This window comes from Balaenoptera borealis (assembly GCF_965194805.1).
Source record: "Balaenoptera borealis genome assembly, chromosome: 2".
Classification (NCBI taxonomy): Eukaryota; Metazoa; Chordata; class Mammalia; order Artiodactyla; family Balaenopteridae; genus Balaenoptera; species Balaenoptera borealis.
Genome location: NC_138867.1, coordinates 118458523 through 118485039, shown reverse-complemented (window position 1 = coordinate 118485039; position 26517 = coordinate 118458523). Strand labels below are relative to the sequence as shown.

Below are 26517 nucleotides of genomic sequence, written 5' to 3'. Positions count from 1 at the left end.
GAGCACTCCAATATTGTGAGCTGGGGGTCGGGGAGAAGGAGCACCCACAAGGTCAGAGGAAAACAGGACAATGGATGTCCTGGAGATCAAGGAATGTATTTCAAGGAAGAGGGAGAGATTGAAGGTGCCAAATGAGGCAGATGAGGACTGAGAATGGCTATTGGGTGTAGCAACATGGAGGTCATTGGTGACCTTGAGAACAGCAGTCAGTGGACAACCCTTCTGGGGAGGTTTGCTGTAAAGAGGAGCACAGAGATGCAGTGGTAGCTGGCTGGAGAAAATGAGAGAGCCATCTTTTAAGACAGGAGAAACAATAACAAGATATCTGCTGAAAGGTACTTCCCTGGTAGCGCAGTGGTTAAGAACCCGCCTGCCAACGCAGGGGACACGGGTTCGATCCCTAGTCCGGGAAGATCCCACATGCCTCGGAGCCATTAAGCCTGTGCGCCACAACTACTGAGCCTGCACTCTAGAGCCCGCGAGCCACAACTACTGAGCCCGCGCACCATGACTACTGAAGCCTGCGCAACTAGAGCCCATGCTCCACAACAAGAGAAGCCACGACCATGAGAAGCCCATGCACTGCAATGAAGAGTAGCCCCCACTCACCGCAACTAGAGAAAGCCCACGCACAGCAAGGAAGATCCCGTGCAGCCAAAAATAAAATAAATAAATAAATTTATTACCAAAAAAAAAAAAAAAGATATCTGCTGATGGAATGATCCACTGAGGGGGAGCCTATAATGCAGGAGGGAGCATTTGCTGGAACAGTGTGAGCTCCACCACCCACATTATAGGTTCCCCTCTACTGCACAAGGGGACAGGATCTATTTGCACAAATTGAGGGCTGGCCTAAACCAGGAGCAGGGACACTTCACCCGCAGCAACTGGGGAAGGCAGAGCAGTGGGTGCAGATGCTAGTGGATGGGTGAACGTAGCACTGGGAGTCTGAGGAAGTTCTAACTGCTTCTGTTTTCTCAAAGAAGTAGGAAGCAAAGTCATCAGCTTTGAGGGAGGATTGCAGAAGAGGGGCTAGGGTTGAAGGCAGAACAGAAAGAGTGAAATAGTCATCAGGTAGGGGGAAAGGGGATGGATTTAGGACCCATGTGGGACTGCGGGACAGCACTAAGGACACACCCGAAGTTCATGGTTTTGAACTAAAAGTGAGACCAGTCAGGTCAATGGATTTTCTCAGCCTCATTCAGCTGCACAGAGGGAGCAGACCAGGCACTGCATTTAACCAGGGTTGGGGTTTTGTCAAGCAAGTATGAAGAAGTGAAATGAGGTAAGGGAGTTGGGGGTCTTCAAGGAAGAGATTATCCTGACTTTTATAGTGGCAGCTGCCTCTGAGCCGGCCCCTGCCCCCACTCAAAGTCCCTCCGCTGCTGGTACCTGAAAGCCCACCATCCGCTCCCTGCTGTGGGTTGTGTGTGGCCTTCCCTCTGCCCTCATCCCACCAAGACCTGGGGAAGTGAACTTCCCATGCGCTGTTCCTTTGACCTGGAAAGTACCTCAGACCTCACACGCTCAAACCAGCATTCTCCACATCCTCCCCAAGCCATCGCATGACAGCTCTCCCCACCACTAGTCGGATACCAGTGCTCATCATTCTGCCTCCTAATCTCTCCTTACTCCACCCCTTCTCTCCACCCCCACCTGCCATACCCCAGTCCCAGCAGGGCCACCACACCAACTCCATTCCCCCTGTGCATTCCCTCTGTGCGCCGTACGCAGCAGCCTAGAATCCAGTGCACCAGCATCCTGTGCTGGACCATGTCACGGCCTCCTGACCGTCCCTTTCACCCCGTTCGCCCCGCCAGTCCATGCCATCCTCCTCAGAGCACCCTTCCCAGCACTCACATCTGCCTCATCGCTCCCCTCTTTAAAACCCTTCAGTAGCTCCCTGTGCCCTTGGGGAAAGGGCCAGCTGTCAGCCCACATTCTAGGCCAGCTGTGGTCCAGGCCCCACCCCCTTTCTTCCTGTCTTGCCCCCAACTCCCTCTCCTCCCCCCCACCGTGCCCCTCACTGCTTTCTCGGGGCTTCTTCCCCACACTGACAGCACCTGCCCTGAGTTGTGGCTCATCCCATCCACACCCCTGAGGATGTGAACTCCTTGAAGGCCCCATCAGTGTCTGCTTAATCACCCTTCTCTGGCGTATGTTCTGAAGGGGGGGGTTCAGTCAGTTTTGCTGACCTGGAGTGCGGGTGACCAGGTGGATGAAGCTTCTGGAGGTAGGGAAGAGGGAGGAACAGGGTTGAAACAAAGGGACTCCTTAGCCAAGTGACCTAACTTAGCACCATCTATTATAGCACAGGCTAATGACATGCGCCTGCTGATGGACACGACATCGCCTATGGGATATTCTTGCCCAAAAATGTTTAACCTGACTCTACTCATGAGGAAGCAATAAGACAAACCCAGAATGTGGGGCATTCTATATGAACACTGACCAGGGCTCTTTAAAACTGACAATGTCATAAGAGACTTCAAAAAAAAAAAGCAGAGAATTGTTCTAGATTAAAGGGGACTAAAGAGACATAACTAAATGCAATGTGTGATCCTTTATCAAAAAAAATTTTTTTAAGCTATAAAGAACATTACAGGGACAACTAGAGAGATTTCAATATGGATTACATGAGATTAGATTGCATCATTAAATTTCTTGGGTATGATTAACAGTACAGTTATTATGTAGAAAAATGTCCTTGTCTCAGGAAATTCATGCTGAAGTATTTAGAGCTGAAGTGCTATGATGTCTGCAACTTACTTTCAGAAGTTTCAGAAAGACAGAGAAAAACAAATGTGGGCAAAATGTCAACAATTGGCAAATCTAGGTCTCTAGGTGAAGGGTATATTGGTGGGTGTTCATTGTTCGATCAGATGTGACAAGACAAAAAGTTAGGGGGGAGGGAAGGGAGTGGAGGGAGACACTCTAAAGAGGGGAGCTCGGGGCCCCTGATGGTGCAGGAGTCAGGAGAGGGCAGTCCTTACTGCAGCAGACGGCACGCTGGGCTGTGGGCCTGGCCTGGATGCCGGAGTCCTCCGGGGCCAAGTAGACACAGCCCTGGAGCGGCTCACCACCTAAACAGGGTCAGGCTTACCTGCAAGCAAACCAACTTAGGAGGACAGGGCCCTGCAGGAAACAGCCAGGTCCCAGGGAGACCAGCAGGGCAGCCCTCAGCCGGGACAGGACTGGCAGGAACAGGGGTCCTAACCCACCTCTGCCTGAACTGTAGCAAGGAGCTGGGTCTGGCCCAGGCCCACCCCCCCCACCACACACCCCTCAAGGGGTGACAGCCTGAGTGTATCCTCCCGTGTGAGGAGCCAGGCTAAATATGGAGCCCCAGACATAAGATGCCTCTCAAAACAGATTTTCCTGGAAAAGACCATCTGGCAAAGAATGTCTAGAGCATCATCTGTCGCGAGAGGCAGTGTTGTTCTCCTTCAGGCCAACGTCCGGAACGGGAATGCCTCGATCCCAGCTCTCTAGAAGATCCCAGCTTAGTGCCTCAGTTTTCCCCAAGTTCACTCTCTTGCTCCAGATGAAAAGGTGCTCAGTCCTACCTCCCTCCTAACTTGCACCTCCAAGGAAGAAGAGAATGAGATTGGGGACAGAAGTCCAAGCTTCAAGCAGTTCTGCCCATGTGCAAATCCTGATTCGGCCACTTACTAACCAGGTGACTCTGAACAAGCAACTTTTCCCTGAGCCTCAGTATCTACAAAAAGGAAATAATGGGCATACCTCCCTCTAAAGGCTGGTCTGTGTAGGAGAGTACTTAGCACAGTGGCAGTGCACGATTCTGGAAGCTGGGCGAAGCAATGTCCCCCCACCCCTCTCTCAGTCCTGTCAAGAGCAGCAAGTCCTTTCCAGGTAACTTTGCTCCCCGGCGTCAGGAAACACTGCGGGTCAGGCCGGCTCGGGGAGTGCACACCCATAGCTGTCAGACCAGCAGCAGGAGGGAAGCCTCTCAGGCTGGCACAGGGCACTCCTGGGACTACAGGGTACAAGTCACCTAAGCATTGAGGCTTCAGCCCCTGCAAAAGGCACCAGCAGGGGAGGCCTTCAAAGGGCATTCCAGTCAACCTTCTACCTTTAGTTGGGCCACCACCCACCTACTCATCCCAATGTGTGGGAATCCTCTGGTTCAGGCCACAACCTAGGGACCTGCCATGTTTCCACTAGGACCAAACTTTGCAGTAGCCTCATTCAAAAGCCACTGACTCTTACCATATGCTGGGGAAAAGGGGCTCTTGAGAGGGAAGGTGGGTATGATGTAAAAGAGGTAAGGTGGGTAAGGGAGGGCAGCTGGCCCATTTTGCTGATTCAGAGATCATAGGTCATAGAACTTGCAGCATCCCTGTGAGGTAGGGTTCCTAACCTCCCAAGGAAGGAGTGGAAAAATGACTATATCTGCCGGGTCCAGAGCTTGGACTTGGAGACGGTCCCAATGCCCCTTCCCCACTCTCCCTCGAGCTGCCTGAGTATCCCCCATTAAGCAGCTTTTGTTTCCAGGGTCTGGAAGAAGGAGCTGGAGAACCCAGGAAAGTCCAAATGCCTCTCGCCAAACCCAGGCTGCCCATCTGTCCTGGCTAAACCCTGAGCCCTCTCCCTGCTCCCCATTCACCCACCCATCAAGTTCAGCCTGGCTTATCCTGAGCCTTCCAGGAATTCTCAGACCCACTTCCATTGTGGCTGGTGCCCCCAGTTCTCTCCAAGGGCACCCCAAGATGGCCCTAAGGTTAAGGGATGGGCTGAGGCAGTGGCTCCCTGGGCCTGTGCAGAGACAATGCCCCCAGTTCTGACTCAGGGAGTCCCCAGGTCCTCCAGGGACAGCAAGAGTTGGAATACCTCCTCCTAGGAGGGGGGCCAGCTGAGCAGGTGGTCCCCACATCTGGACACCCTGCCCCACCCCAGCCCTAGCAGTAATTACAAGGATCCCTCCCTCCCTGCGGCTGCCACAGCCATTATGTGCCTCCTGGCCTTGCCTGATGCCTGCCACGCCCCCATGCAAGCCCTGCTCCAGCGGCAGAGCTCAGAGCCGCTGAGGCCTGGCCGCTAAGCCAGGCTGTCAAAGTTGGGAAACTGGAAACAGAAATAAATCTTCAAAGCTGCTCCGTGGTAAAGGTGGTGGCCAGCAGGCCTGGCACCCAACACCCCAGGTCCCTGGCCACCAAGCTCCCACTGGCACCCCATCAACGTACACATATACACTCAGATTAGACAAACGGCGGGGGTGGGGGGGGGGCGGAGATCAGGAGACAACTGGGCTGCCGGCCCTAACCCTCCCTGCAGGCTAGCCTGGGCCTCTCTAGCGGTGCCCTCTCTCCCTGGCCCAGACTCTGCCATCCCGGGCTTCCTCTTTCGGCCCCATCTCCATGACAACCGTATCCTTCAGATGCTCCAGCCGCCACGGAATTGATCTCGAAATGTAGCTTTGTTAGCAGACCCGGGTGGGCACGGAGGGCGGAGGGCGGCGCCGCCACCCAGCATGCTCCCCCCAACCCCAGCAGCCCCTCCCGGCCCCCAGCCCAGCTTCGGGAGGGGCGGGGTCCCGGAGCACGCTGACCCTGGGGACAAGGTGTTCCCGCACGGCCCGACTCACCGCTCCTGCTCCCAGTCGCTGGGTCCAGCCTCTCACGGTGGGGCCATGAGGAGGCCCCCGCTGGACCGACCGTCCCACTCCGCCACCGCCTGTCGGGGCTCCCGCGCTCGCTGCTATCCCTTCAGGTGTCGGAGCGCGGCTGTGGAGAAGCAGAGCAGAGGTGGGGGGACGGACGGTAGGAGGGAAGGAAGTAGAGGAGGGAGGGAGGAGCGGGAAGGGCGGGGAAGGGCGGGGGGACTGCGGGCGGGGGGCGGGGGGAATGGAGCCGGGAGGCGACAGCGGCCACGTAGTCCGCCCGCCCGCCTGCCCACCTGCCCCAGCTCTGCAATGAGGGCCGGATCGCGCGCCCAGACCCGACCGAGAAGGGCGGCCAGCCCCGTCCCGCACCAGCCCGCGCCGGCCCTTTAAGAAAGTGGGGGAGGGGAGCGCTGCGAGGTTCCGCCCCCGCTCCTAGCCCAGCCGAGCTCCAGCTGTCCTCTAACCCCGGGCCAGCCGGCCGGACCCAACACCGCCCCCTCGGCGGGACCTTGGGGCCCCAGACCCTGAGCCCTCAGGAACCACCCTCCTCGAGGTGAAGGAGGGAGCGGGTCCCCTGGTCTGTTCGTGGTCTGACTCCTTGCCCTCCACACCCCCGCCAGCGCGCGCGCGCGCGCGCGCGCGCACACACACACACCACACACACACACACCGCTACACACACACACCACACACACACACACACACCGCCACACACACACACACACACACCACACACACACACACACCACACACACACCCCGCCCAGGGGAGACCCAACCGACTGAGAGGAGTGAGGAGTGCCGGGATCAAGGTGGACGATCCCAGAGAGAGGGAGGCTGAGCCCAACCTACTTACCTACCTACTGAGACAGACAGAGGGACAGACAGACCTGGGGTGTGGGGTGAAAAGGGGGGCTTGGGACAGAGCTGGAAGGAGTGCAGTGAGGAGGGGTGCAGGAGAGAGGGACAAAGGGGAGAGACCCTGAGGGAGGGGAAGGGGAGAATACAGAGTCCCAGTACCAGGTCAGGAGCCCAGTACTCTGGGCTGTGGAAACTCTCTCCCAAGGAACCTGGCCCACAGACCCTGCTAGTCACCACCTGGAGCCTCCCCCCACCCCAGGACCCTAGCTCTGAAGAGAAGGTTGACAGTATTGTATCTGGGCTAAACACTAAAAAGAACATCCTGGCTGTGAGGCTCCTACAGGGCAAGATTCCACCCCTCAGAGAGGTAATAAAGGGCCCCCACCCACAGGGATCTAGGGAGACCGGGAGCTGTGGGGAGGCAGGGCAGGTGAGCAGGCCCCATGCCATGGACAAGGGAGATCAGGTTAGGGTCAGGCCCTACCACAGGAAGCCACTTTCCACCTTTCTCCTTCCACTCCAGCCCCCAAGCACTGTTCACTTCACCCAGCTCCTTCCCACCTCCACACTTTTGCAAGTATTCCACCCTCTGCCTTGTCGGGCCTTGATCCTGCTGTGCTCAATGAACTCCTACCCAATCCTCAAATCCCTCCTTAAATGCCTCTTCCTCCATGAAGCTTTCTGCGTCCTTCCTCCCATCCATAGACACACATAGAGTTAGGGACCCTCTTCTTAAGGAGGAGAGGATGACAGAAGAGAGGATTTGCTGACCTATGAGGGGTGCCTAAGCTGTGCAGAGTGGCAGTAATTGGAGGTACAGGGTCTGAGCTGTGATCAGTCTCCTCCCTCTTCAAGCTGGGCTACAGCTGGAGCTGGGGTTTCATCAACCACAGTGACATTTCTGCTATTAACTGTGCATCTACTGTGTGCCCGAGTCCACACTAAATGCTTTCTATGTGTTATATTTAACCCTCAAAACAATCCTACGACCTGTTTTACAGATGAGAAAACAAACTCCAAAAGCATAAGCCAGGAGGTCTGATCCTGTAGACACAGCTGAGCAGTTGAGAGGGCACTCTGGCCACAGCCCTTCATGGCCCATCAGACCCTAGGACATTCCCAGGGAGCCAGTCTACTGCAGGGGCCCAGGATCTTCTCGAAGGACACAGAGGGATCATGGCTTCCCTGCTGTCCTGCCCTCTACCTTCTGCCCTCTGCTACCTGCAGGCAGGGCTGGGTGGCAGGTGGCAACCAGCAAGGGCGGTGGGAGGAAGTGGTGGTGACAGGGCTTTGCTCCTTATCCTCAGGACCCATGACCTCAAGTCACAGCTGGACCACATTTCTGAGCTTCCACTTCCTCATCTACCCAATGAGGATGGTCACAGCCCCTCTTATGGGGCAGGGATGAAAGGAGTTAATGTGCTCGGTGCCCACCCACCCAAGACCCGGCTCACAGATGCACCCAACAGGCCGCGGCTCTTCCGATTGTAATGAGTGACTTACTCATGGAATGGGTTATTTAATCCCTGTCCACCTAGATAGACTATGAGCCCCCTGAAGACAAGGTCTGCCTTGTTCGCAATGTACCCTCAGCACCTAATACACGGTATGGCTTGATAACTGTATGTGAAAAGAAAAAACGGAAGGAAGGAGGGTCCAGCTGTCTCTTCACTTAACTGGGCCAGACTGGTACGCAAAACCTAGTCCCTGGGCTGGATCTGCTCCCCAACCTTCAAAACTCTGGAGCCTGCTTCAGTGGGCATGAGCTGGCCAGCGCCAGGAGACAGGAGTTCTAGCGTGGCCACTGCTGCTTCCTGGCTGTGTGGCCGCGGGCAGCTATATCCCCTCCCTGAGCCTCATTTTCCCATGTTCAAAGTGGAACTAGCTCAAAGGGCTCAAAGGACTGTCACAAGGCCACAGGTGGGCTCTGTGTGAGAGAGCACTTTGGGTGCCATGCACATGGGAGAGAGGGTTATTGTTATTAGTCCTTGTAGCTACTTTTACCTCGAAAGAAAACAAGGTCAGCATCCCCCCAACCAGCAACCAAAATGCTCTGTATTCCCCAGCATTCCTCCAGGGGAAGAAGAATCAGCAGCTTCTCCCATTCCTCATGAGGGTGAGTCTCAGGAAGACAGATGCTAGAGGCTAGACAGGGCAGGAGACACAGTTCCCAGCCCACCCAGCCCACCACAGCCGCTGCCATGCCGAGGCCTCTACCTGACGTCCAGCCTCCTCAGGCCCAGGCAGGGCCTCCTGCTCTTCCTCAGCCTGAACAGGTTGGGGCATCCAGGGAGGAGAAGAGGCCAGGACCTGAGACCTGCCAACTGGGGGAGGCATTTGGGTCCAGCCCTGGCTCAGGGAACACTTGAAACACCCAATTCTCCCATCTGCCAGCTGGGAGACAGGCCTGGGGAGGAGAGGCTGGGAAGGGACTCCCCAGGCAATCCCAGGGCGCTCAGTGAGCACCTACTGTATGCCCAGCCATGCTCCAACCCCACCCCCAAGATAGAGACTTCAGCCCACCTGTCCAGTATCCTCTCCTGACACCTCCCACCTACCATGTGACATTCTAGGAACTTCCTACATCCCAACCACTCCTAATGACCTTTGCTTATGCTGGTCGCCTGGCTGGGATGCCGTCCCCTTCACCCCCCCTCACTTGGCTAATTCCTCTCAACCCTACAGCCCCTTCCAGCTACTGTCCCTTTCTTTTCCCCACTACAGCAAAGCTCCTTGAAAAAGTTGTCCATGCTCTCCAATTCCTCTCCCATCCTGTCTTTTTTTTAATAAATTTATTTATTTTTGGCTGTGTTGGGTCTTCATTGCTGCGCGCGGGCTTTCTGTAGTTGCGGCGAGCAGGGGCTACTCTTCATTGCAGTGCGTGGGCTTCTTATTGTGGTGGCTTCTCTTGTTGCAGAGCATGGGCTCTAAGCGTGCAGGCTTCAGTAGTTGTGGCACGTAGGCTCAGTAGTTGTGGCTCATGGGCTCTAGAGCACAGGCTCAGTAGTTGTGGTGCATGGGCTTTGTTGCTCCGTGGCATGTGGGATCTTCCCGGACCAGGGCTCGAACCTGTGTCCCCTGCATTGGCAGGCGGATTCTTAACCACTGCGCCACCAGGGAAGCCCTCCCACCCCTCTTAAACACACTCCAATCCAACTGTCATCTTCTCATCCACACTCATTTCACTGACAGCACTCATCAAGGTCACCAACACAGCTGCTGAGTACAGATGTACGGGTTGGGCACTGCACAAGTCCCCCAGGGTGCTTAGGGGTAGAGTGGGAGCTGAAATCCAGCCTGCTGTCCCCTCACCATGCTGTGTGTCTGGTACAGGCTACATTTGGCTGAGAGAGGGACACCTTTTCCTTTACACTGAGGTGTCTCGCTTTTGTGTGCCTGCACAGCCGGGTCTACCTGGAGGGGCCACCTCTTTCCAGTATTTGTACGAAGGGACTAGATAGTGGTCCTTAGTGGCCACTATGATGCCAAATCCAAAAGTCAATTCTCAGACCTCATCTCATCTTATCTTATCAGCAGCATTTGACATAGTTGATCACCCCCTCCTCCCAGAAATATGTTCTCCTCTTGTCTTCCAGGACCCATACTGCCCTGGTTTTCCTCCATCCTGGCTCTGCCTTCTCATTTTCCTTTGCTGGTTCCTCCTCCCCTCCCTACCTCCGAATGCCGATGTGCCCCAGGGCTCAGTCCTGTCTTTTCCCCCTTGCTCTCCCATGCTGAGCCCACCTTGGCTTCAAACCCTGATGACTCTCAGCGCATGACTCTCCCACCTCAACCTTTTCCCCCTGAGGTCAGACCCTCACACCCAACCGCTGGTCTGAAGGTCCACTAGGATCTCCAAAGGGCAGCTCCAACTTATCCCAACCAAAATTTCCTCATTGCAGTACTTGTCACCACCATCCTTCCATCAGCTCAGGCGGAAAACCTGGGAGTTATCCTTGCCTCTCCTTCTCTCACCCCCACATCCAATCCCTCAACAAATCCTATGGGATTTACTTTCAAAGCATGTCTCAAATTGGCCACTTCTCATCAGCTCCACTGCCACCACCTGCCTCAAGCCGCCATCCTTTCTCACCAGGGTTATTACTGTAGCCTCCTAACTGGTCCCCCTGCTTCCACACAGCCCCAGAACCAACATTCCCAACACTGTAGCCGAAGGGATCCTGTTCAGTGTAAGTCCGATCATGTCATTCCTCTGCTCAAAATAATCAAATGGCTCCCTTGTCACTAAGAGTCAAGCCAAGTCTTACAATGGCTACAAGGTCCTACTGTGATCTGGCCCCAGTCACCTCTCTAACCTCACACCTCTCCAGCCACACTGGCCTCCTCGCTGTTCCTCTAACACACCAGGTACATTCCCCATCTCAGGGCCTTTGCACTTGCTATTCCCTGTGCCTGAAACACTCCTTCCCCAGGTAGCTGCATGACTCACTCCTTACTCCCTTCAGCTCTCTGCTCAAATGTCACCTTCTCTGACCACCCTACCTAAAATACTACCCCTCCCTCACCTATGTCTCCCCTTCACCTGATCTCTTTTCCTCCATAACACATATTTGTATACTACATGTTTACTCGCTTATTCCGGTTACTGTCTGTCTCCCTCCCACCACTACCATCACTGGGCCATAAGCTCCAGGAGGGCAGGAAATTTGTTCCATCACTACTGTAGCAGTGCAGTGCCATCGTCTTCCACCATCACGGCACATACCACACTGTGCCATTACTCTCTGGACTGGATGGTCCCAGAGGGCAAGGGCCCGAGGTAGGGAAGCTGTGCAGTGAGGAGCAGGCGGGGAGTCAGAGTGGCCAGAGGTGGAATCCTGGGAGCCTCAAGGTCTTGTCTTTACATCCCCAACATTACCTGCAACTCCTGTGTTAACTGGGAGGAAGTGTAAGGTGCAAAGACCATGCTCACTGGCAGCCCGTGGCTGTGAGGATAATGATTCATCCATTCATTCAACAAACATTTACTGAGCACCTACTGTGTGCCAGTGTGCCAGGCCCTGGTCGGGGGGAGGGAGCAGAGCCCAGACAAAATCCCTCCCTCCACAGCTCACAGCCTATGAGATGATTTCCCAGGGGAAATATCTCTGTAGGTGGAGCTTCCTGGGGCAGGCAGCTTATCTACTTCACCCCACTTATCACAAGGTGAAGTCAAATTTTAGGTATGGATTTTACTAGTCTCCTGCCTCACCCAGACTGTGAACTCCAAAAAGGGGCACGGACTGTGTATCTAGTTATTACTGGATCCCCAGCATCTAGTAAGGGCCTGGAGAGTAGCTGGAGCTCAGTGAGTATCGAATGGATGAATGAATAAATGAGTAGTAAAATAGGAGCAGGCCCCTGAAGAAGGTGAAGATTTGGGCTTGCAGCCAAGAGGAGAAGGCAGGGCACTGCCTGAGCAAGGTGAGGTAGAGGAAAGGTCCCCTGAGGGGAGCAAGCCCATGGGCAGGAGGGAAGGGGGACTGCTCAGGCTCTGAGAGCTGCCTGTCCCACCCCCTCCCCCAGCAAGTGTGGCCCTGCCAGTACTGGTCCAGGGCTGGTGGACAAAGCCCCACAAGGAGTGCCAGGGACTTGCAGTGCCTAGAGCCAGCCGGCTGCGGGCCCAGGGCACAGGCAAAGCCTGGCCCAGAACTTTGAGGGCCTTTGTGGGCCGCTGGGAGCCGGTCCAGGAGAATGCCAGGAACTGGCCAGGGTGGGATAGGATGCACTCCCATGCTTCCGGAGGTCCAGCTGGCCATCCAGGCCTGGATTAATGGGGGGTTAGGAAAAGGATCTCCTTCTGCCCTCCAAATCCTTACCCTTGGAGAGCTGCTAGAATTGGAGTGTCCAGTATATCCCATCCAGGTTACTGAGGCCCAGGGGATGGGCTCAGCTAGGGCTCACAGACTTAGGGTTGAAGCTGACACTCCCCCTTACTCCACGCTTTGACCCAGGAAGCCCAGCCAGAGAGAGGAGGAGAAGCCTTTCTCAAAGCAAAGGGACACGGGACATGTCGACTCCTGCCCCAGGAAGCGCGGCCAAATGGGAACGTCCAGGGAGGGCGGGCGCGGGGCTTAGAAGCGGAGCCAGCCGGGGCCACGAGGCTCTCCGCCTCCCTCTGCTGGCCAGACTCAGAATTACCAGAGCGTCTCGCGTCACAGGGCCACGCACGGTCCTGGGTCCTCCGTGCCGCGCAGCCCGGCTCTCTCTCTCTCTCACTCATCCAGAAAGGAAACGAATAGAGGTCATATGGATCGTCCCCCTGCCTCAGCACCAGGCCCAGCCGCGCCCCAAGGTCCAGTCGCAGGCCGTCTGTAACCAGCCTCCTTGCTGGGATGCTCGCTCTTTCTGAAAGTCCTTTACCTGCACCAACCTAAGCATTTCCTTAACTTGGCTCAGGTTGTCTCCGAAATCCATGCTCTTCCACAATACAGACGGAAAACTGAGGCTCCACTGACTATCCTATGGTGACCCAGGCCCCGCTTCCTTGGAACTGAGGGGAGTGCAGGTACTTCTCCCCAGAGCAGCCGGGAAGACAGGGCTCTAACTGGCTGAGAAGCAAGAGGCCGCCCCGCCCAACCCCTTCCGGAGTACTTCAGAAAGCAGTCAGTCCAGGAATGGGTTCTTTTGAGGTCGGGGCGCCACCTGCTGGTATCTACAAGAATTGCACCTGCACCACCAGGCACAGCCGCGGGCTAGGAGAGACCGCGGGGAACAATTAGAGCAGCTGACATTTATTAAAACTGTTTTGTGAGGAACTTCCCTGGTGGCACGGTGGTTAAGAGTTCTCCTGTCAGTGCAGGGACCATGGGTTCGAGACGTAGTCTAGAAAGATCGCAGATGCCGCGGAGCAACTAAGCCCACAAGCCACAACTACTGAAGTCTGCACACCTAGAGCCGGTGCTCCACAAGAGAAGCCACCGCAATGCGAAGCCGGCGCACTGCAACGAAGAGCAGCCCCCGCTCTCTGGGACTAGAGAAAACTCCCGCGCAGACCCAACGCAACCAAAAATAAATAAATAAATTTGTAAGTAATAAATAATTTTTTTTAAAAAAAAAGACTGTTATGTGAGCCAGGTTCATCCTAAGTTCTTGGCATTATCTCATTTCACACACTATCTCATTTCATCCTCACAGAAACCCTAGGTGAACATCATTCAGCCCATTTTACCCATGAGGACACTGAAGCTAGGAAAGTTAAGGGACCTACCCCAGAACACACCCTGGTGTGTACTTTAACTGGGCTCTTCCACCTGCACTGGAGGTGATGGGGGAAGTGGCAGCTCGGGAATGAGCTCTACAGGGGACACCTCCCGCTTCCCGCTTCCCTCCCCAGTCTTGGGTGCTATCCATCTCAGCTTAGCTTGCAGCTGGTGTGGAAGGATCCCTCAGTCTGTCTTGCCCCATCAGTGCCCATGTCCTTCTCTCCCTCAACAGTTTGAGAGCTCCTCTATGGCAGGACCAAGGCAAATCTGTTCCCATTCCCCCACCATTCAGCACTGATAACTGAATGCCTTCCGTATACTAAACGCTTCTCACCTGGGACTGTCACCTGCTGACCCTGCTCCGCCCCTTCCTCACTTCCCAGTTCAGGAGCTCAGGCAGGTACAGTTTAAGTGGCTGCAAGTGACAGAAACTGGCCTCAGTGAAAGGGGGCTCAAGTAAATGAAAAGTCCAGGAGTAGATCCAGCTGCAGGAAGTACCAAATCCAGGCTCCCAAAAGTGGTCTTTCTCCACATCTGTAGCCCACTATTCCTCTGTGTGGGCCTCATTTCCAGGTAACCTCTTCCAACAAAGTGTGGCTAAGGCAGCTCTGAGCTTCTGTCTAGCTTTGAGGGAAGAAAACTTCCCCATCCCAAGAATGTAAGCAAAAGTCTTAGGATGCAGTCTCATTGGCCCAGCTAGCGAAATATGCCCAGCCCTGAACCAGTCACTGTGGCCTAAGGAGTCACTGCCCCCCTTGGAGTGAGGAGTGGAGTCAGCCCCAGGTAATCTGTATGGACCAATAGTGGGAGGGGAAGTTGTTCCAAAGGAAAACAGGGAGAGGAATCACCAGGAGGAGGAAGACGGCTGCTGCACAGCAAACAGCACTGACATGCATGACACCTGGCCATGCCAGAAGCCCATATTTTCTTGGCTCCAACCCATTTTTAGACTGCAGACCCCTTCCCAAATTATCCTACTTTCTTTTTTCTTTCCTTCATTCATTCATTGAATTGTCGTTGAGGCGTTACATATTCACGCTTCTGGGTGAATCATAGCAGTAAACAAAAGAGGCGAAAATCCTTGCCCTCCTAAAGCCTTTCCAGTGGGGTTGGGGGAAGAAACAAAACAATAAACACAATAAATAAGTAAAATTTATAAAATTATAGACAATGATGAGTACTACAGGGGGAAATAGGGCAGTGTAGAAGGGCCCAGGCGGTGGACAGGGTGAGGGGTATTGCAACTTTAAATAGAGTGCTACTCCTCTTCAATAAGTGGTGCTGGGAAAACTGGAGAGCTACATGTAAAAGAATGAAATTAATTAGAACACTCCCTAACACCATACACAAAAATAAACTCAAAATGGATTAAAGACCTAAATGTAAGGCCAGACACTATAAAACTCTTAGAGGAAAACACAGGCAGAACACTCTATGACATAAATCACAGCAAGATCCTTTTTGACCCACCTCCTAGAGAAATGGAAATAAAAACAAAAATAAACAAATGGGACCTAATGAAACTTCAAAGCTTTGGCACAGCAAAGGAAACCATAAACAAGACAAAAAGACAACCCTCAGAATGGGAGAAAATATTTGCAAACAAAGCAACTGACAAAGGATTAATCTGAAAAATATACAAGCAGCTCATACAGCTCAATATCAAAAAAACAAACAACCCAATCCAAAAATGGGCAGAAGACCTAAATAGACATTTCTCCAGAGAAGATATACAGATTGCCAACAAACACATGAAAGGATGCTCAACATCACTAATCATTAGAGAAATGCAAATGAAAACTCCAATGAGGTATATCACCTCACACCAGTCAGAATGGCCATCATCAAAAAATCTACAAACAATAAATGCTGGAGAGGGTATGGAGAAAAGGGAACACTCTTGCACTGTTGGTGGGAATGTAAATTGATACAGCTACTATGGAGAACAGTATGGAGGTTCCTTAAAAAACTAATAATAGAACTACCAGACGACCCAGCAATCCCACTACTGGGCATAAACCCTGAGAAAACCATCATTCAAAAAGAGTCATGTACCACAATGTTCATTGCAGCTCTATTTACAATAGCCAGGACATGGAAGCAACCTAAGTGTCTGTCAACAGATGAATGGATAAAGAAGATGTGGCACATATATACAATGGAATATTACTCAGCCATAAAAAGAAACGAAATTGAGTTATTTGTAGTGAGGTGGATAGACCTACAGTCTGTCATATAGAGTGAAGTAAGTCAGAAAGAGAAAAACAAATACTGTATGCTAACACATATATATGGAATCTAAAAAAACCCAAAATGGTTCTGAAGAACCTAGGGGCAGGACAGGAATAAAGACGCAGATGTAGAATATGGACTTGAGGACACGGGGAGGGGGAAGGGTAAGCTGGGACAAAGTGAGAGAGTGGCATTGACATATATACACTACCAAATGTAAAACAGATAGCTAGTGGGAAGCAACCGCATAGCACAGGGAGACCAGCTCGGTGCTTTGTGACCACCTAGAGGGGTGGGATAGGGAGGGTGGGAGAGAGACGCAAGAGGGAGGGGATATGGGGATATATGTATACGTATAGCTGATTCACTTTGTTATACAGCAGAAACTAACAACCATGTAAAGCAATTACAATCCAAAAAAGATGTTAAAAAATAAATAAACAGACTGCTACTGCTAGACACCTTGAGAAGGTGAATTCAAGCAAAGACAAGAAAGAGGTAAAAAGAATTTCTCATGTAGCTATCTGGGGGAGGAGATTTCCAAGGAACAAGAACAGCCAGTGCAAAGGCCCTGAGGTAGGAGTGTGCCCAGTGTGTCCTTGGAACAGCAGGGAACAAAGGGAACAAGGGGAGAGTGGAGGAGATGAGGCGGAGAGGAAGGGGCCAGGTGACATAGGGCCTTGAAGGTCATTATAAGGTCTTTGGCTTTGATGCTGAGTGACATGAGGAGCCACCCAAGCTTTAGGACAAAGAACTGACCTGATTTGACTTATATGTTTAAAGGATTCCTCTGGCTGTTGGGGATAGATAGGAGGGGTCAGGGTCAAGCCTGGAGACCAGTGAGGCTACTGCAGAATTCCAGGGGAGAGTTGATGGGAACTCAGACCAGGGTGGTAGCAGCAGAGCTGGTGAGAAGTGGCCAGATTCTGGATGTATTTTGAAGTTAAAGCCAATAAGATGAGTTGAGGGATTGCGTGTGGGGTGTCAGAGAAAAAGGAGTCAAGAGTAAAGCAAAATATGAGAACCCAAACAATAGGAAGGATGGAGTTGCTGGGAACTAAGGTGGGGAAGTATGTGCTTGAGGAGGACAGGTGGAGATTGAGACATCAGTTGGCCACCCGCGTGGAGATGTCAGATAGACAGATGGATACTTGAGGAAGGTCCAGGCTAGAGATGGGCATTTGGGAGAAGTCATGAGGCCACCTAGGAGTGGGGGCGGGGTATGTCAGAAGCCCTGAGGGCTTCCCATATGAAGAGGTAGGTGGGGGAAAGGGGAGCACAAGATGGGGGACTGAGAAGGAGCATCCAGAGAGGCAGGGGAAACGCAGGAGAATGTGGAATCCCATAACCAAATGAAGAAAACATATCAAGAAGGACAGAGATGAACCAAGTCAAACGCTCCTGATGGATTACCTGAGATGAGAGCTGAAAACTGATCATTGGATTTAGCAATACGGACGTCCCTGGGGACCTTGACAAGAGCCATCGTAGTGGGAATGGTTGAGGAGAACCTGATGAGAAAGGGATTATGAAATAGCAATTAACAAACTTGATAGCAGTATTATTCACAATAGCCAAAAGGTGGAAAAAACCTAAGAGTCCAACAGATGAAGGGATAAACAAACTGTGGTAAAAGAGATCTTTAGAGGCATGCCACCAAGTTCTGTCCTTGGCCCTGGACTTATCTGGTCCATAGATTTTTTTTTTTTTTTTTTTGGCTGCACTGCATGGCTTGTGGGATCTAAGTTCCCTGACCAGGGATCGAACCCAAGCCCTCGGCAGTGAAAGCACAGAGTCCTAACCACTGGACCACCCGGGAATTCCCTGGTTTTGCTTTTTAACCAGTAATCTGGATGAAGACCCAGAGGCATACTCAGTGTGCTTGCAGAAAGTGGAAGATGGAGGGAGATGACATCCGAAGCCAAAAAGAGGCAATAGAGTGAGTGGTTAAGATCACGATGTCTGGATCCAGACCACCTGGTTCTATTCCCAGCTCATTTGTGATTGGGTCAACTTGGGCAAGTTACTTAACCTGTGCCTCAATTTCCTCATCTCTAAAATGGGGATAATAGTAGTTCCTCACTAGGGTTGTTCTGAAGCCTGAATGAGTTAGCTCAGTGTCTGGCACATGGTAAGTGTATGCAAGTTTGCTACTCTCATCACTATCAGGACTGACTGGAGGGTTAAGTCAAAACCAACAAAATGGAATTTAATGAGGACAAATGGAAAAGCCATTCAAATTCCAACAAAGTACAAGTTCAAGGTCAGGAAGACCTAGCTGAGCAGCCATCCATTCGTCTGTACATGAGAAACAGCCCAAGGTGTCCATCTGATTGCCAGGGCAACTGCAGCCAACCCTGTCATTACAACCTTCAGTGGTATTCAGGTGTCCATCAAGAGGCAAATGGATTAACAAACTGCTATACATCCGTACAATAGAATTCTACTCAACAAAAAAAAGGAACAAACTACTGATATACACAATAACGTGAATGAATCTCCAAACTTTATGCTGAATGCAATAAGCCAGACACAAAAAGAGTATATACTATATGATTCCATTTTATGACGGTCCAGAATGGGCAGAACTAAGCTACTATAGAAAGAAACCAGAACAGTGGGGTCATGGGGTGACTAAGAAACTTTCTGGACTGATGGAAATATTCTATATCTTGATAGGAGTTGGGGTATACAAGTATATGCATTTGTCAAAACTCAACCAATTATATACTTAAGATTTGTGCTTTTCATTATATATGTTTCATCTAAAAAAGCAAAGAACCATACACAAATATTGAACTCTAGTTAGTGATATGCATGTTGAAATGTCAGGGGGTGAAATGTACTGATACCTGTAACTTACTTTGAAATACATCCAAAAACGCAGATGAACTGATGGAGGGAGGAGACATGCATAGATGATGAGAGAGCAAATATAATATAATGTAAGTTGTCAAATCTGAGTGGTGGCTATATGGGTGTTCACTGTAAAATTTGTTCAATTTTTCTATAAGTCTAAAATTTGAGTAACAAAATATCGTGAAAAGAAGACAACTGATGGTCAAGGTGTGGGGAAATAGTCACCTTCACACAGCTGTTACCCATTAGGAGCCAAAAGTGCTGCCACCTTCTGGGAAGAAATTTTTCAACATGTATCAAAAGCCTTAAAAATTGTTCCTGCTCTTCAACCCAGCAGTTCCATTGCTAGGAATTTATCTTAAGAAAATAAAGATGGATGGGGGCAAAGTTGTAGCTACAAGGTTATTCACTGCAACATTAATTATGATGGCAAAAAGTCCTAAATATCCTAAAATAGGGCATGGGTTAGAGAAATCGCAGCATCTTTAAGCACTGGAGTATTATGCAGCAATGAAAATGGTGCGTGACAAATATTTGCTGAAATGGAAAGACATTCTCTCTACATACACACTAGTTGAGAAGGAAAAGCAACTCTCTGGGGTTACCCTTCCCCTCACCAGAGACCCCATCCCGTGACACAGGTTACTCCATGCACCATCCCTGCTCCCGTCCCAATCCCTGGAGTTCTTGGGGAGTTTCCATTTCTTCTTATCACAGCTGGCTCTGTTTTCCTTTTTCCAGGAAATTCTCCATTTCCCACCTGCCTCTTGCCTCCTGCCTCCTGAACGCATTGTCCTATTTCCCCTGCACTATCTCTTGGGAACCCCCCTAATTCCTTCACACCGCCAGCGCCACCAGCTGGACTCACAGCTTGACTTGGGCAAGGGGAGAGTTCACCGTGTGACTGGATCTTGCAGGAGGCTTTCCCCAGGAGTTCAGGATTGCAGGCTTCACTCCCCCATTCTAAAGGGGGCCACTGCCGTTGGAACCTGGGTTTGCGATGCCTGCCCCAGGCTCGGCTCAGGAAGGAGGAAGGTGATGGAGAGTGGGAGCAAATGGTGGTTGGGAGCTTGTGGGGAGGACAGTGCTCCAGAAACATTGCCCCACATCTCTAGCATGGCCCTCGGAAACTGGAAATTCTTCTTTCTTTATTATCAGGATCCTTTCCTTCTCTTTGTCCCTTTCCTCAGTCTTCCAGAGCAGACCTGTCTTCACAACCAAATGATCCTTCAAGGTGTTAAGTTGAACAAAACCTGCCTTTCTCCCCTAAAAGGCCTCCTACAACCAGTTTTTACCCCTCACTTCATTAATACACGCACTGGTGTCAGTCTGGAAGGAAAGTCCTAAGGAGCTAAAAGGGGTTGTCTTTGTGTGACGGCATTGCAGATGTTTTTCCCTCATGTGTATTTTCTAATTTCCCTATAACAAACACATATTTTCTTCTGTATTGAGAAAAAAGTAGTCACCACAGAAGGAGCCATTCCCACCCAGAGTATACCCAGTGGAGAGCTGCTCAGGAGATGAAGGGCTGGAAAGGTTGTTTACGGGGGACTGAGACCACTTAAGCTGCAGAGAAGGCTGGCATGGGGGTGGGAGGGCACAGACCTCTCTGCAGCCAGCTGGGGCCTGTGTGCACAGACAGAGGCACATGTTCAGTGCTCCACAGGGTGAGCTAGTTCCAGCCAAGGGAACAGCACAGGAAGTCCAGTTTGGTCTCACTAGAAGGAGCTGTCCTACAATGAAACAGGCTGCCTTTTAAGGCAGTGAGCTCCCTGTCACATGAGGTGTGCAAGCAAGATGGGCAGATGTCAGGAGGGTTAGAGAGGAGATTTCTAGACAGACTAAGAGAATGGACTGAGGGTCTCTGAGGTCCCTGAAAGCAACTCAGAGTGAGTTTTTAGTCTCCCTGACCAGACAAAGTATCAAGGGAGCTCTGAGACCATTTCTGAGATTGCTGGCAGAGGGGATGGTCAGGGGGGACTTTCTGGAGGAGGAGGCCAGATCACTGCCATTCTGGCCCCTCAATCTCCACCCTGGGGGTATATATCTTCCTGACTCCCCTGTCTGGGGCTCTCTAGCCCTTTCCAGATAAAAATGCACAGGGCCTCAGCCGCTGCCTCACTGATGACCCTCGATGACTCCATTTCTCTCTGGGCTTCAGTCTGCCCCTCTGTTCAATGGTCTCAGCTAAAACCATCCATGTTTTTTTTCTCCAAGGATGGACAAACCGCTTCAGTCACACACTTATATGCAGGGAAGAGTCATTGGTGGGTTTTCTTGAGGAGGACCCTGGTTGTTTCCCAGTTTACAGTCCTTGGGACTTGGGCCTGATGCTTGGGTGAGATTCAGCAGAGGGGGTAGGGGCTCCAGAGGCAGGCCAGGGGCTCAGCCCCTAGTTTCCCACCATCCCCACGCCCCCACCACCCCAGCCCTCAGCCAAGGGGAAGGTCAGAAAGGGGACTGATGTTACTATACGTTGTTTTTCCCATGGTGATGGGGGCATACATCTGAGCTCACCCCAGGGCCCCTGAACCCCTCCTCCCCAGGGGCCTCAGGGAGGGGTCTCAAGTCCTAGCCTCCCTTCCCAGACTGTCCTGGTCCTGCCCAAGAGGGAGCATGCTCTGATGATACAGGGAATGTTGGGGTCAGATAAGGCCAAGAGATAGATCAACAAACCAGCACTCATCTGCAGATGAACTCATTCAAGGTAGGCAGTGGTTAGAAAACAGGCCGAGAGGTCAGGCAGGCCTGCTCTGAATGCCCAGCTGAGTGACCTTCGGCAAGTGCCTCCACTTCTCTGGGCCTGTGAGTCTGTTGCTGAGGATGAAATGAGACACAACTGGGGTGGCAAGGAGCTCATGGCTTCCTTTTATTCTCACACACACAGCCACTTGGAGGCGGAAGCAAACCTCAGAGCCCCACAGAGGTTCTCCCCAGACTTGTCCGTCCCTCTGTACCCCTAGCACACAACATTCCCCTCCCACCCCTTACCCCCTCCCCCTCTCCCTCCCCTCCTCCCCTCCCCTCCCCACCCCGCCCCGCCTCCTCTCCGCGTCCTCGGCTGCCCCAATGTGGCCCTTCTCGGTACTGCAGCAGCCGACCCTGCTCACCCAGTCTGTGGCCCCCGCGTCCCTTGCTGCCTTGCAAAGGTGAGGCTTGGAGTCATCTCCTGGTCTCAGGCGGGCAAGCCCTTGTCTCCAAACCTTCAAAGACTGGTCGTCATACTCGGAGACCAGCCTCAACCGGATCCTTCTTGCTGGTTCCAGGCCAGTGGTAGGAGCCCAGGAAGCAACACCACGCCCTGCTGGCTGGGGCGGCTACTGTGGGCATGAGGTAGGTGGGCACAGCGCGCTCCTGAGAGAGACGATCACATGATGATCTGGGGCCTCTGGAGGTGTACACACACACATAAGCACCCACATGTCCCAGGCCTCCAGGTGCACACACGCACACAGGCACACACCAGCAAGCACCACGTGTCCTGTGCACGCACACTGTCGCTCTCACAACAGCGACATCACTGCCCAATCAGCCCCCTTTTCCATCCATCCATCCCTCTGTCCCCGTGTTCCCCCTCGGCCCCCCTTCTGCCTATGACCTGAGGAAACCAGTGCTTACCGTAAACTGCAAATACAAACTCCTTTCCATGGCCTAAAGTCCTGGATCACCTAACCCACCCGTCAGACCACATCTTCCACGTCCACCCCGTTGCCCATTACTCACTATTTCTCCAGCAAAAATATGCAGCGCTCACTCACACTTCAGGTCCTGTTCACTTACTGTTTTCTCTCCTCTAAATGTTCTTCCCCCAGATCCTCCACTGGCTGCCTCCTTCCCTTCTGCCTCAATTTAAACACCACCTCCTTCCAGACCACCAGAGCTAAAAGGCTCCCTACCCTCCATTCTCTCCAAACATTTCTTTCAAAATGTGCATCCTAATCATTAGAGAAATGAGAATCAAAACCACAATAGGAGGGACTTCCCTGGTGGGGCAGTGGTGAAGAATCCACCTGCCAATGCAGGGGACACGGGATCGAGCCCTGGTCGGGGAAGATCCCACATGCCGTGGAGCCACTAAGCCCGTGCACCACAACTACTGAGCCTGAGTGCCACAACTACTGAAGCCCGTGTGCCTAGAGCCCGTGCTCTGCAACGAGAGAAGCCACTGCGATGAGAAACCTGCACACAACAGAGTAGCCCCAGCTCGCGCAACTAGAGAAAGCCCGCGTGCAGCAACGAAGACCCAACACAGCCAAAAATAAATAATAAATTAATTAATTTAAAAAAAAAACTACAATGAGATACCACCTCACATCCATTAGGATGACTACTAAAAAAAAAAAAAAAAAAGCATATCCTGTGAGGATATGCAGAAATTGGAACTCTTTTGCACTATTAGTGGGAATGTAAAAGGGTGCAGCCACTGAAGTAAACAATATGATGGTTCCTCAAAAAATTAAAAATAGAGACTTCCCTGGCAGGTTAAGGCTCCACACTTCCAATGCAGGGGACATGGGTTCGATCCCTGGTCTGGGAACTAAGATCCCATATGCCGTGCGGCGGTGCAGCCAAAAAAAAATTTTTTTAATTAAAAAAAATTTTTTTAAGTTCAATTAAAAATAGAATTAACATATGATCCAACAATTCCACTTCTGGGTATATACACTAAAGAATTGAAAGCAGGGTCTTGAAGAGATATTTGTACACCCATGTTCACAGCAGCATTATTTACAATGGCCAAGAGGTGGAAGCAACCCAAGTGTCCATCAACAGAAGAATGGATAAATGAAATGTGGTATATACATACAATGGAATATTTTTTAAAAAGGAAGTGAATTCTGACACATGCTACAACATGGATGAAACCTGAGGACATTATGCTAAGCAAAATAAGCCAGTCACAAGAAGACAAATACTGCATGATTCCACTTATTTGAGCTATGTAGAGTAGTCAAATTCATAGAGACAAAAAGTAAAATGGTGGTTGCCAGGGGCTGGAAGGAGTGCAGGAAATGGGGAGTTATTGTTTAATGGGTACAGAGTTTCAGTTTTGCAAGACGAAAAGAGTTCTGGAGATGGATGGTGGTGACAGTTGCACAACAATGTGAATGGACTCAATGCCACTGAACTGTATACTTTAAAATGGTTAAGATCCTGATTTTTATGTTATATATATCTTACCACAATGAAAATAATAAATAGGGACTTCCCTGGCAGTCCAGTGGTTAAGACTCCACACTTCCACTTCAGGGGGCACGGGTTTGATCCCTGCTGGGGGAACTAAGATCCCACATGCTGCACGGCATGGCCAAAAAATAAAATAAAGGCGTATTTTTAAAATAATAATAATAATAATAAATATGTATCAAAACATTTGTTTGCTTGTTCAATCCTGCCTCACTCATTAAACTATGAACTTCAGAAAAGCAGGGCTCTGTCTGTGTGGTGCACCTATTATGCGCTGCCAGTCACTGAGGACATGGGAAACAAGATGACAAGGTGCCCACCTACGTGAGGTTCACAGCCTGGGGGGCAAGGGAGAAAGATGCTGAACAAACAAGTAAACAAAATTATCACCTATCAAGTGAAATGTAAGAGTGGCTTCACCAGGAAGACATCAACTGGAGCAATCAGGCACACCATCCCGGAGGAGGTGGCATTTATGCTATGACCCAAGAAATGAGAGAGTCAATCATCAAGCATCTGGGAGACCGGAGCTGCAGAGAGAGGGAACAGCAAGTGCAAAGGCCCTGAGGTGAGCACAAGCCTAGTATGCTAGAGGAACAGCGGAGAGAGGAAGTGGGGAAGCAGGGTAGAGGAAAGGAGGAGGACCCGGGAGAGGGAAAGGGGATGGAGGACATTTCTGGTGGCAGAGGAGGGAGGCCCCACCAAGTCACCAACCTCCTCTTCCACAACAAATGAGCTTCTGTGAATGGTGGCTCCTAAGTGCCAAGCTCCACACTAAATGCTGTTTGTGCATTAGCTCAGAGAATGTTCACAGCGGTCCTTGGGGCAGGTGCAGTCATTATCCTGAGATTTCAAGGAGGAAATAGGGTCAGAGAGCTTGGATGAGTTGGTGGGACTAGAGCCAGAGGCAAACAGTGGGGAGGGAGTCTTAACCACCCCAGGCAGCCTGCCCTTCCCCCAGCCCCGCGGAGACCCAGTCTCAGGAGGCTCTTTCCTCTCACCTAACTGTACTCCCACTCACCCTCCCTCTGCCTCAACAGCGAGGGCCTCCTACCGGCAGCCCGCCAGGTTGCTGGCTGATCACTGCCAAAGGGTTTCGGTCCCTCCCTTCACTGTCCCCCAAAAGCAAGCCAAGGAGAGAGAACCCACCCCTCTCCTTCACCCAGCTGGGGGCAGTGCTGAGAGAGGGGAGACAGAAGCCCTCTCCAGCTTCACAACAGCCTGCTTCTGAGGCCTCTCTGCGGGTCCCTCCCGTGGGGAGCCCCGTCTTAAGGGGAGGGAACCAGGAAGCCCCTGGAGCTCAAAGGCTGGATGGCAGTGAAGAGGTCCTCCAAGGCCAGGGACAGCATCATCTTCAGGCCTGAAGGGGCTGGCTTCCCCCAGATGCGCTGCCCTAAACCCTGGACTGTGGCACATGGGGAGAGAGCAGGACCCCCAGGGAGGGCTAGGTCTTCCCCCAGCTGGGAGGGATACAATAGAAAAGGAGGCGGTTCCATCTTCTGCCAGCACCCCTGGGCTCAGGGAACTGTAAGCCTCACTCACCACACTGGCTGCACCACAGAAGGAATGCCCAGGGTGGGGGCAGCCCTGGGTCCTCCCCCTCACAGCTCCCACCCTAAAACAGACATGGAGGGGTCTTCCACCCAGAGCAGGACCCATCAGAAAATGGAAAGGCAGGGCCCCTTCCTCGTCCAAAAAGCAAGGAGAAAATGCCTAATAGTAATATATATGAAGCTTTTTCCTTTCCTAGGTGGTCTCTCAACTTGTCATGATGTTTTTGTATTTGCTATTTAATATCATTCTAAGTAAAGAAAAATTAAAAATTTTAATGACTAGCTTGACTTCTACTGTTCATCTTTACATTATGCAATGCCAGTTTTAAATGCAAATATAAGGACATTTCACTCATATGCAGAATCATCAAAATTATACAGTTTGTATTTTGTAGCTTGTGCATGCACATGTATTTCATCCTTACCTGAGTGGTGGAAAGACTGCACAAATTAAGTCAACAGTTTTTATTTCACTTGGTTCGCACACATTCTACCAATACTCTCTCCCTTTGGCTTACTGATGAGTAAGGAAGGACAGAAAGGAAAAGGGACTGAGGGCTGCTCCATCCTTCCTTGTGTTGTGTTTTCATGGTCAGGGGAAGATGTCGGCTTCTCCAGGGAAATAATATCCAGATAGGGAAGAAGACTTGACAAAGAAATGGGGTGGGAAAACCTGAGAAGTTACTAGGGGGCTATGAGGCTCTGGCCGGGCTGCTCCTCACCGAGGACCGGTGAGAGATGAGGGCACGGAGGTGGAGGCCCTGAGTGCCCTCCACTGGGCCTTATTCTGCTCTGATCATGCCACCCCTGCCTATAACTTTCTGTGGCTCCCCAGTGCCCTCAGGATAAAATCCACAGCCCTATCCCTGAGCCCCAAGGCCCTGCCTCCCCTCCTGCCACGGCTCATTGCCACACATTCTGCTGCGGCCATAGTCATGCTCTCCCTGAACCCTGGGCTTGGGACCTGCTTTTCTTTCCCTCCACCTAGAATGCTCTTC

At 51.7% G+C, this 26517-nt stretch overlaps 1 protein-coding gene and 1 long non-coding RNA gene across 4 annotated transcripts in view; both read right to left on the bottom strand.

Moving 5' to 3' along the window:
• Positions 1–25278, bottom strand: part of PSD2 (pleckstrin and Sec7 domain containing 2) — a 67509-nt gene extending 42231 nt beyond the window's left edge. The window contains exons 1-2 of one of the 3 annotated variants that reach the window (XM_082382054.1): positions 21890–25278; positions 5606–5744 (exon numbers count right to left, since the gene is read on the bottom strand). In XM_082382054.1, the coding sequence (XP_082238180.1) occupies positions 5606–5744; positions 21890–21945 (195 nt within the window). In that variant the 5' untranslated portion in view covers positions 21946–25278. Of the gene's footprint in view, positions 1–5605; positions 5792–5916; positions 6133–21889 lie in introns of those variants that run through there. The other 2 variants (XM_082382055.1, XM_082382056.1) reach the window with 2 other exon arrangements.
• LOC309624242 lies at positions 14973–21737 on the bottom strand. Its single transcript, XR_014241831.1, has 3 exons — positions 21456–21737; positions 17334–17431; positions 14973–14986 (listed from the first exon to the last, which is right to left on the bottom strand). It is a non-coding gene; the product is annotated as an uncharacterized lncRNA (long non-coding RNA).
• Positions 25279–26517: the final 1239 nt, after the last annotated feature.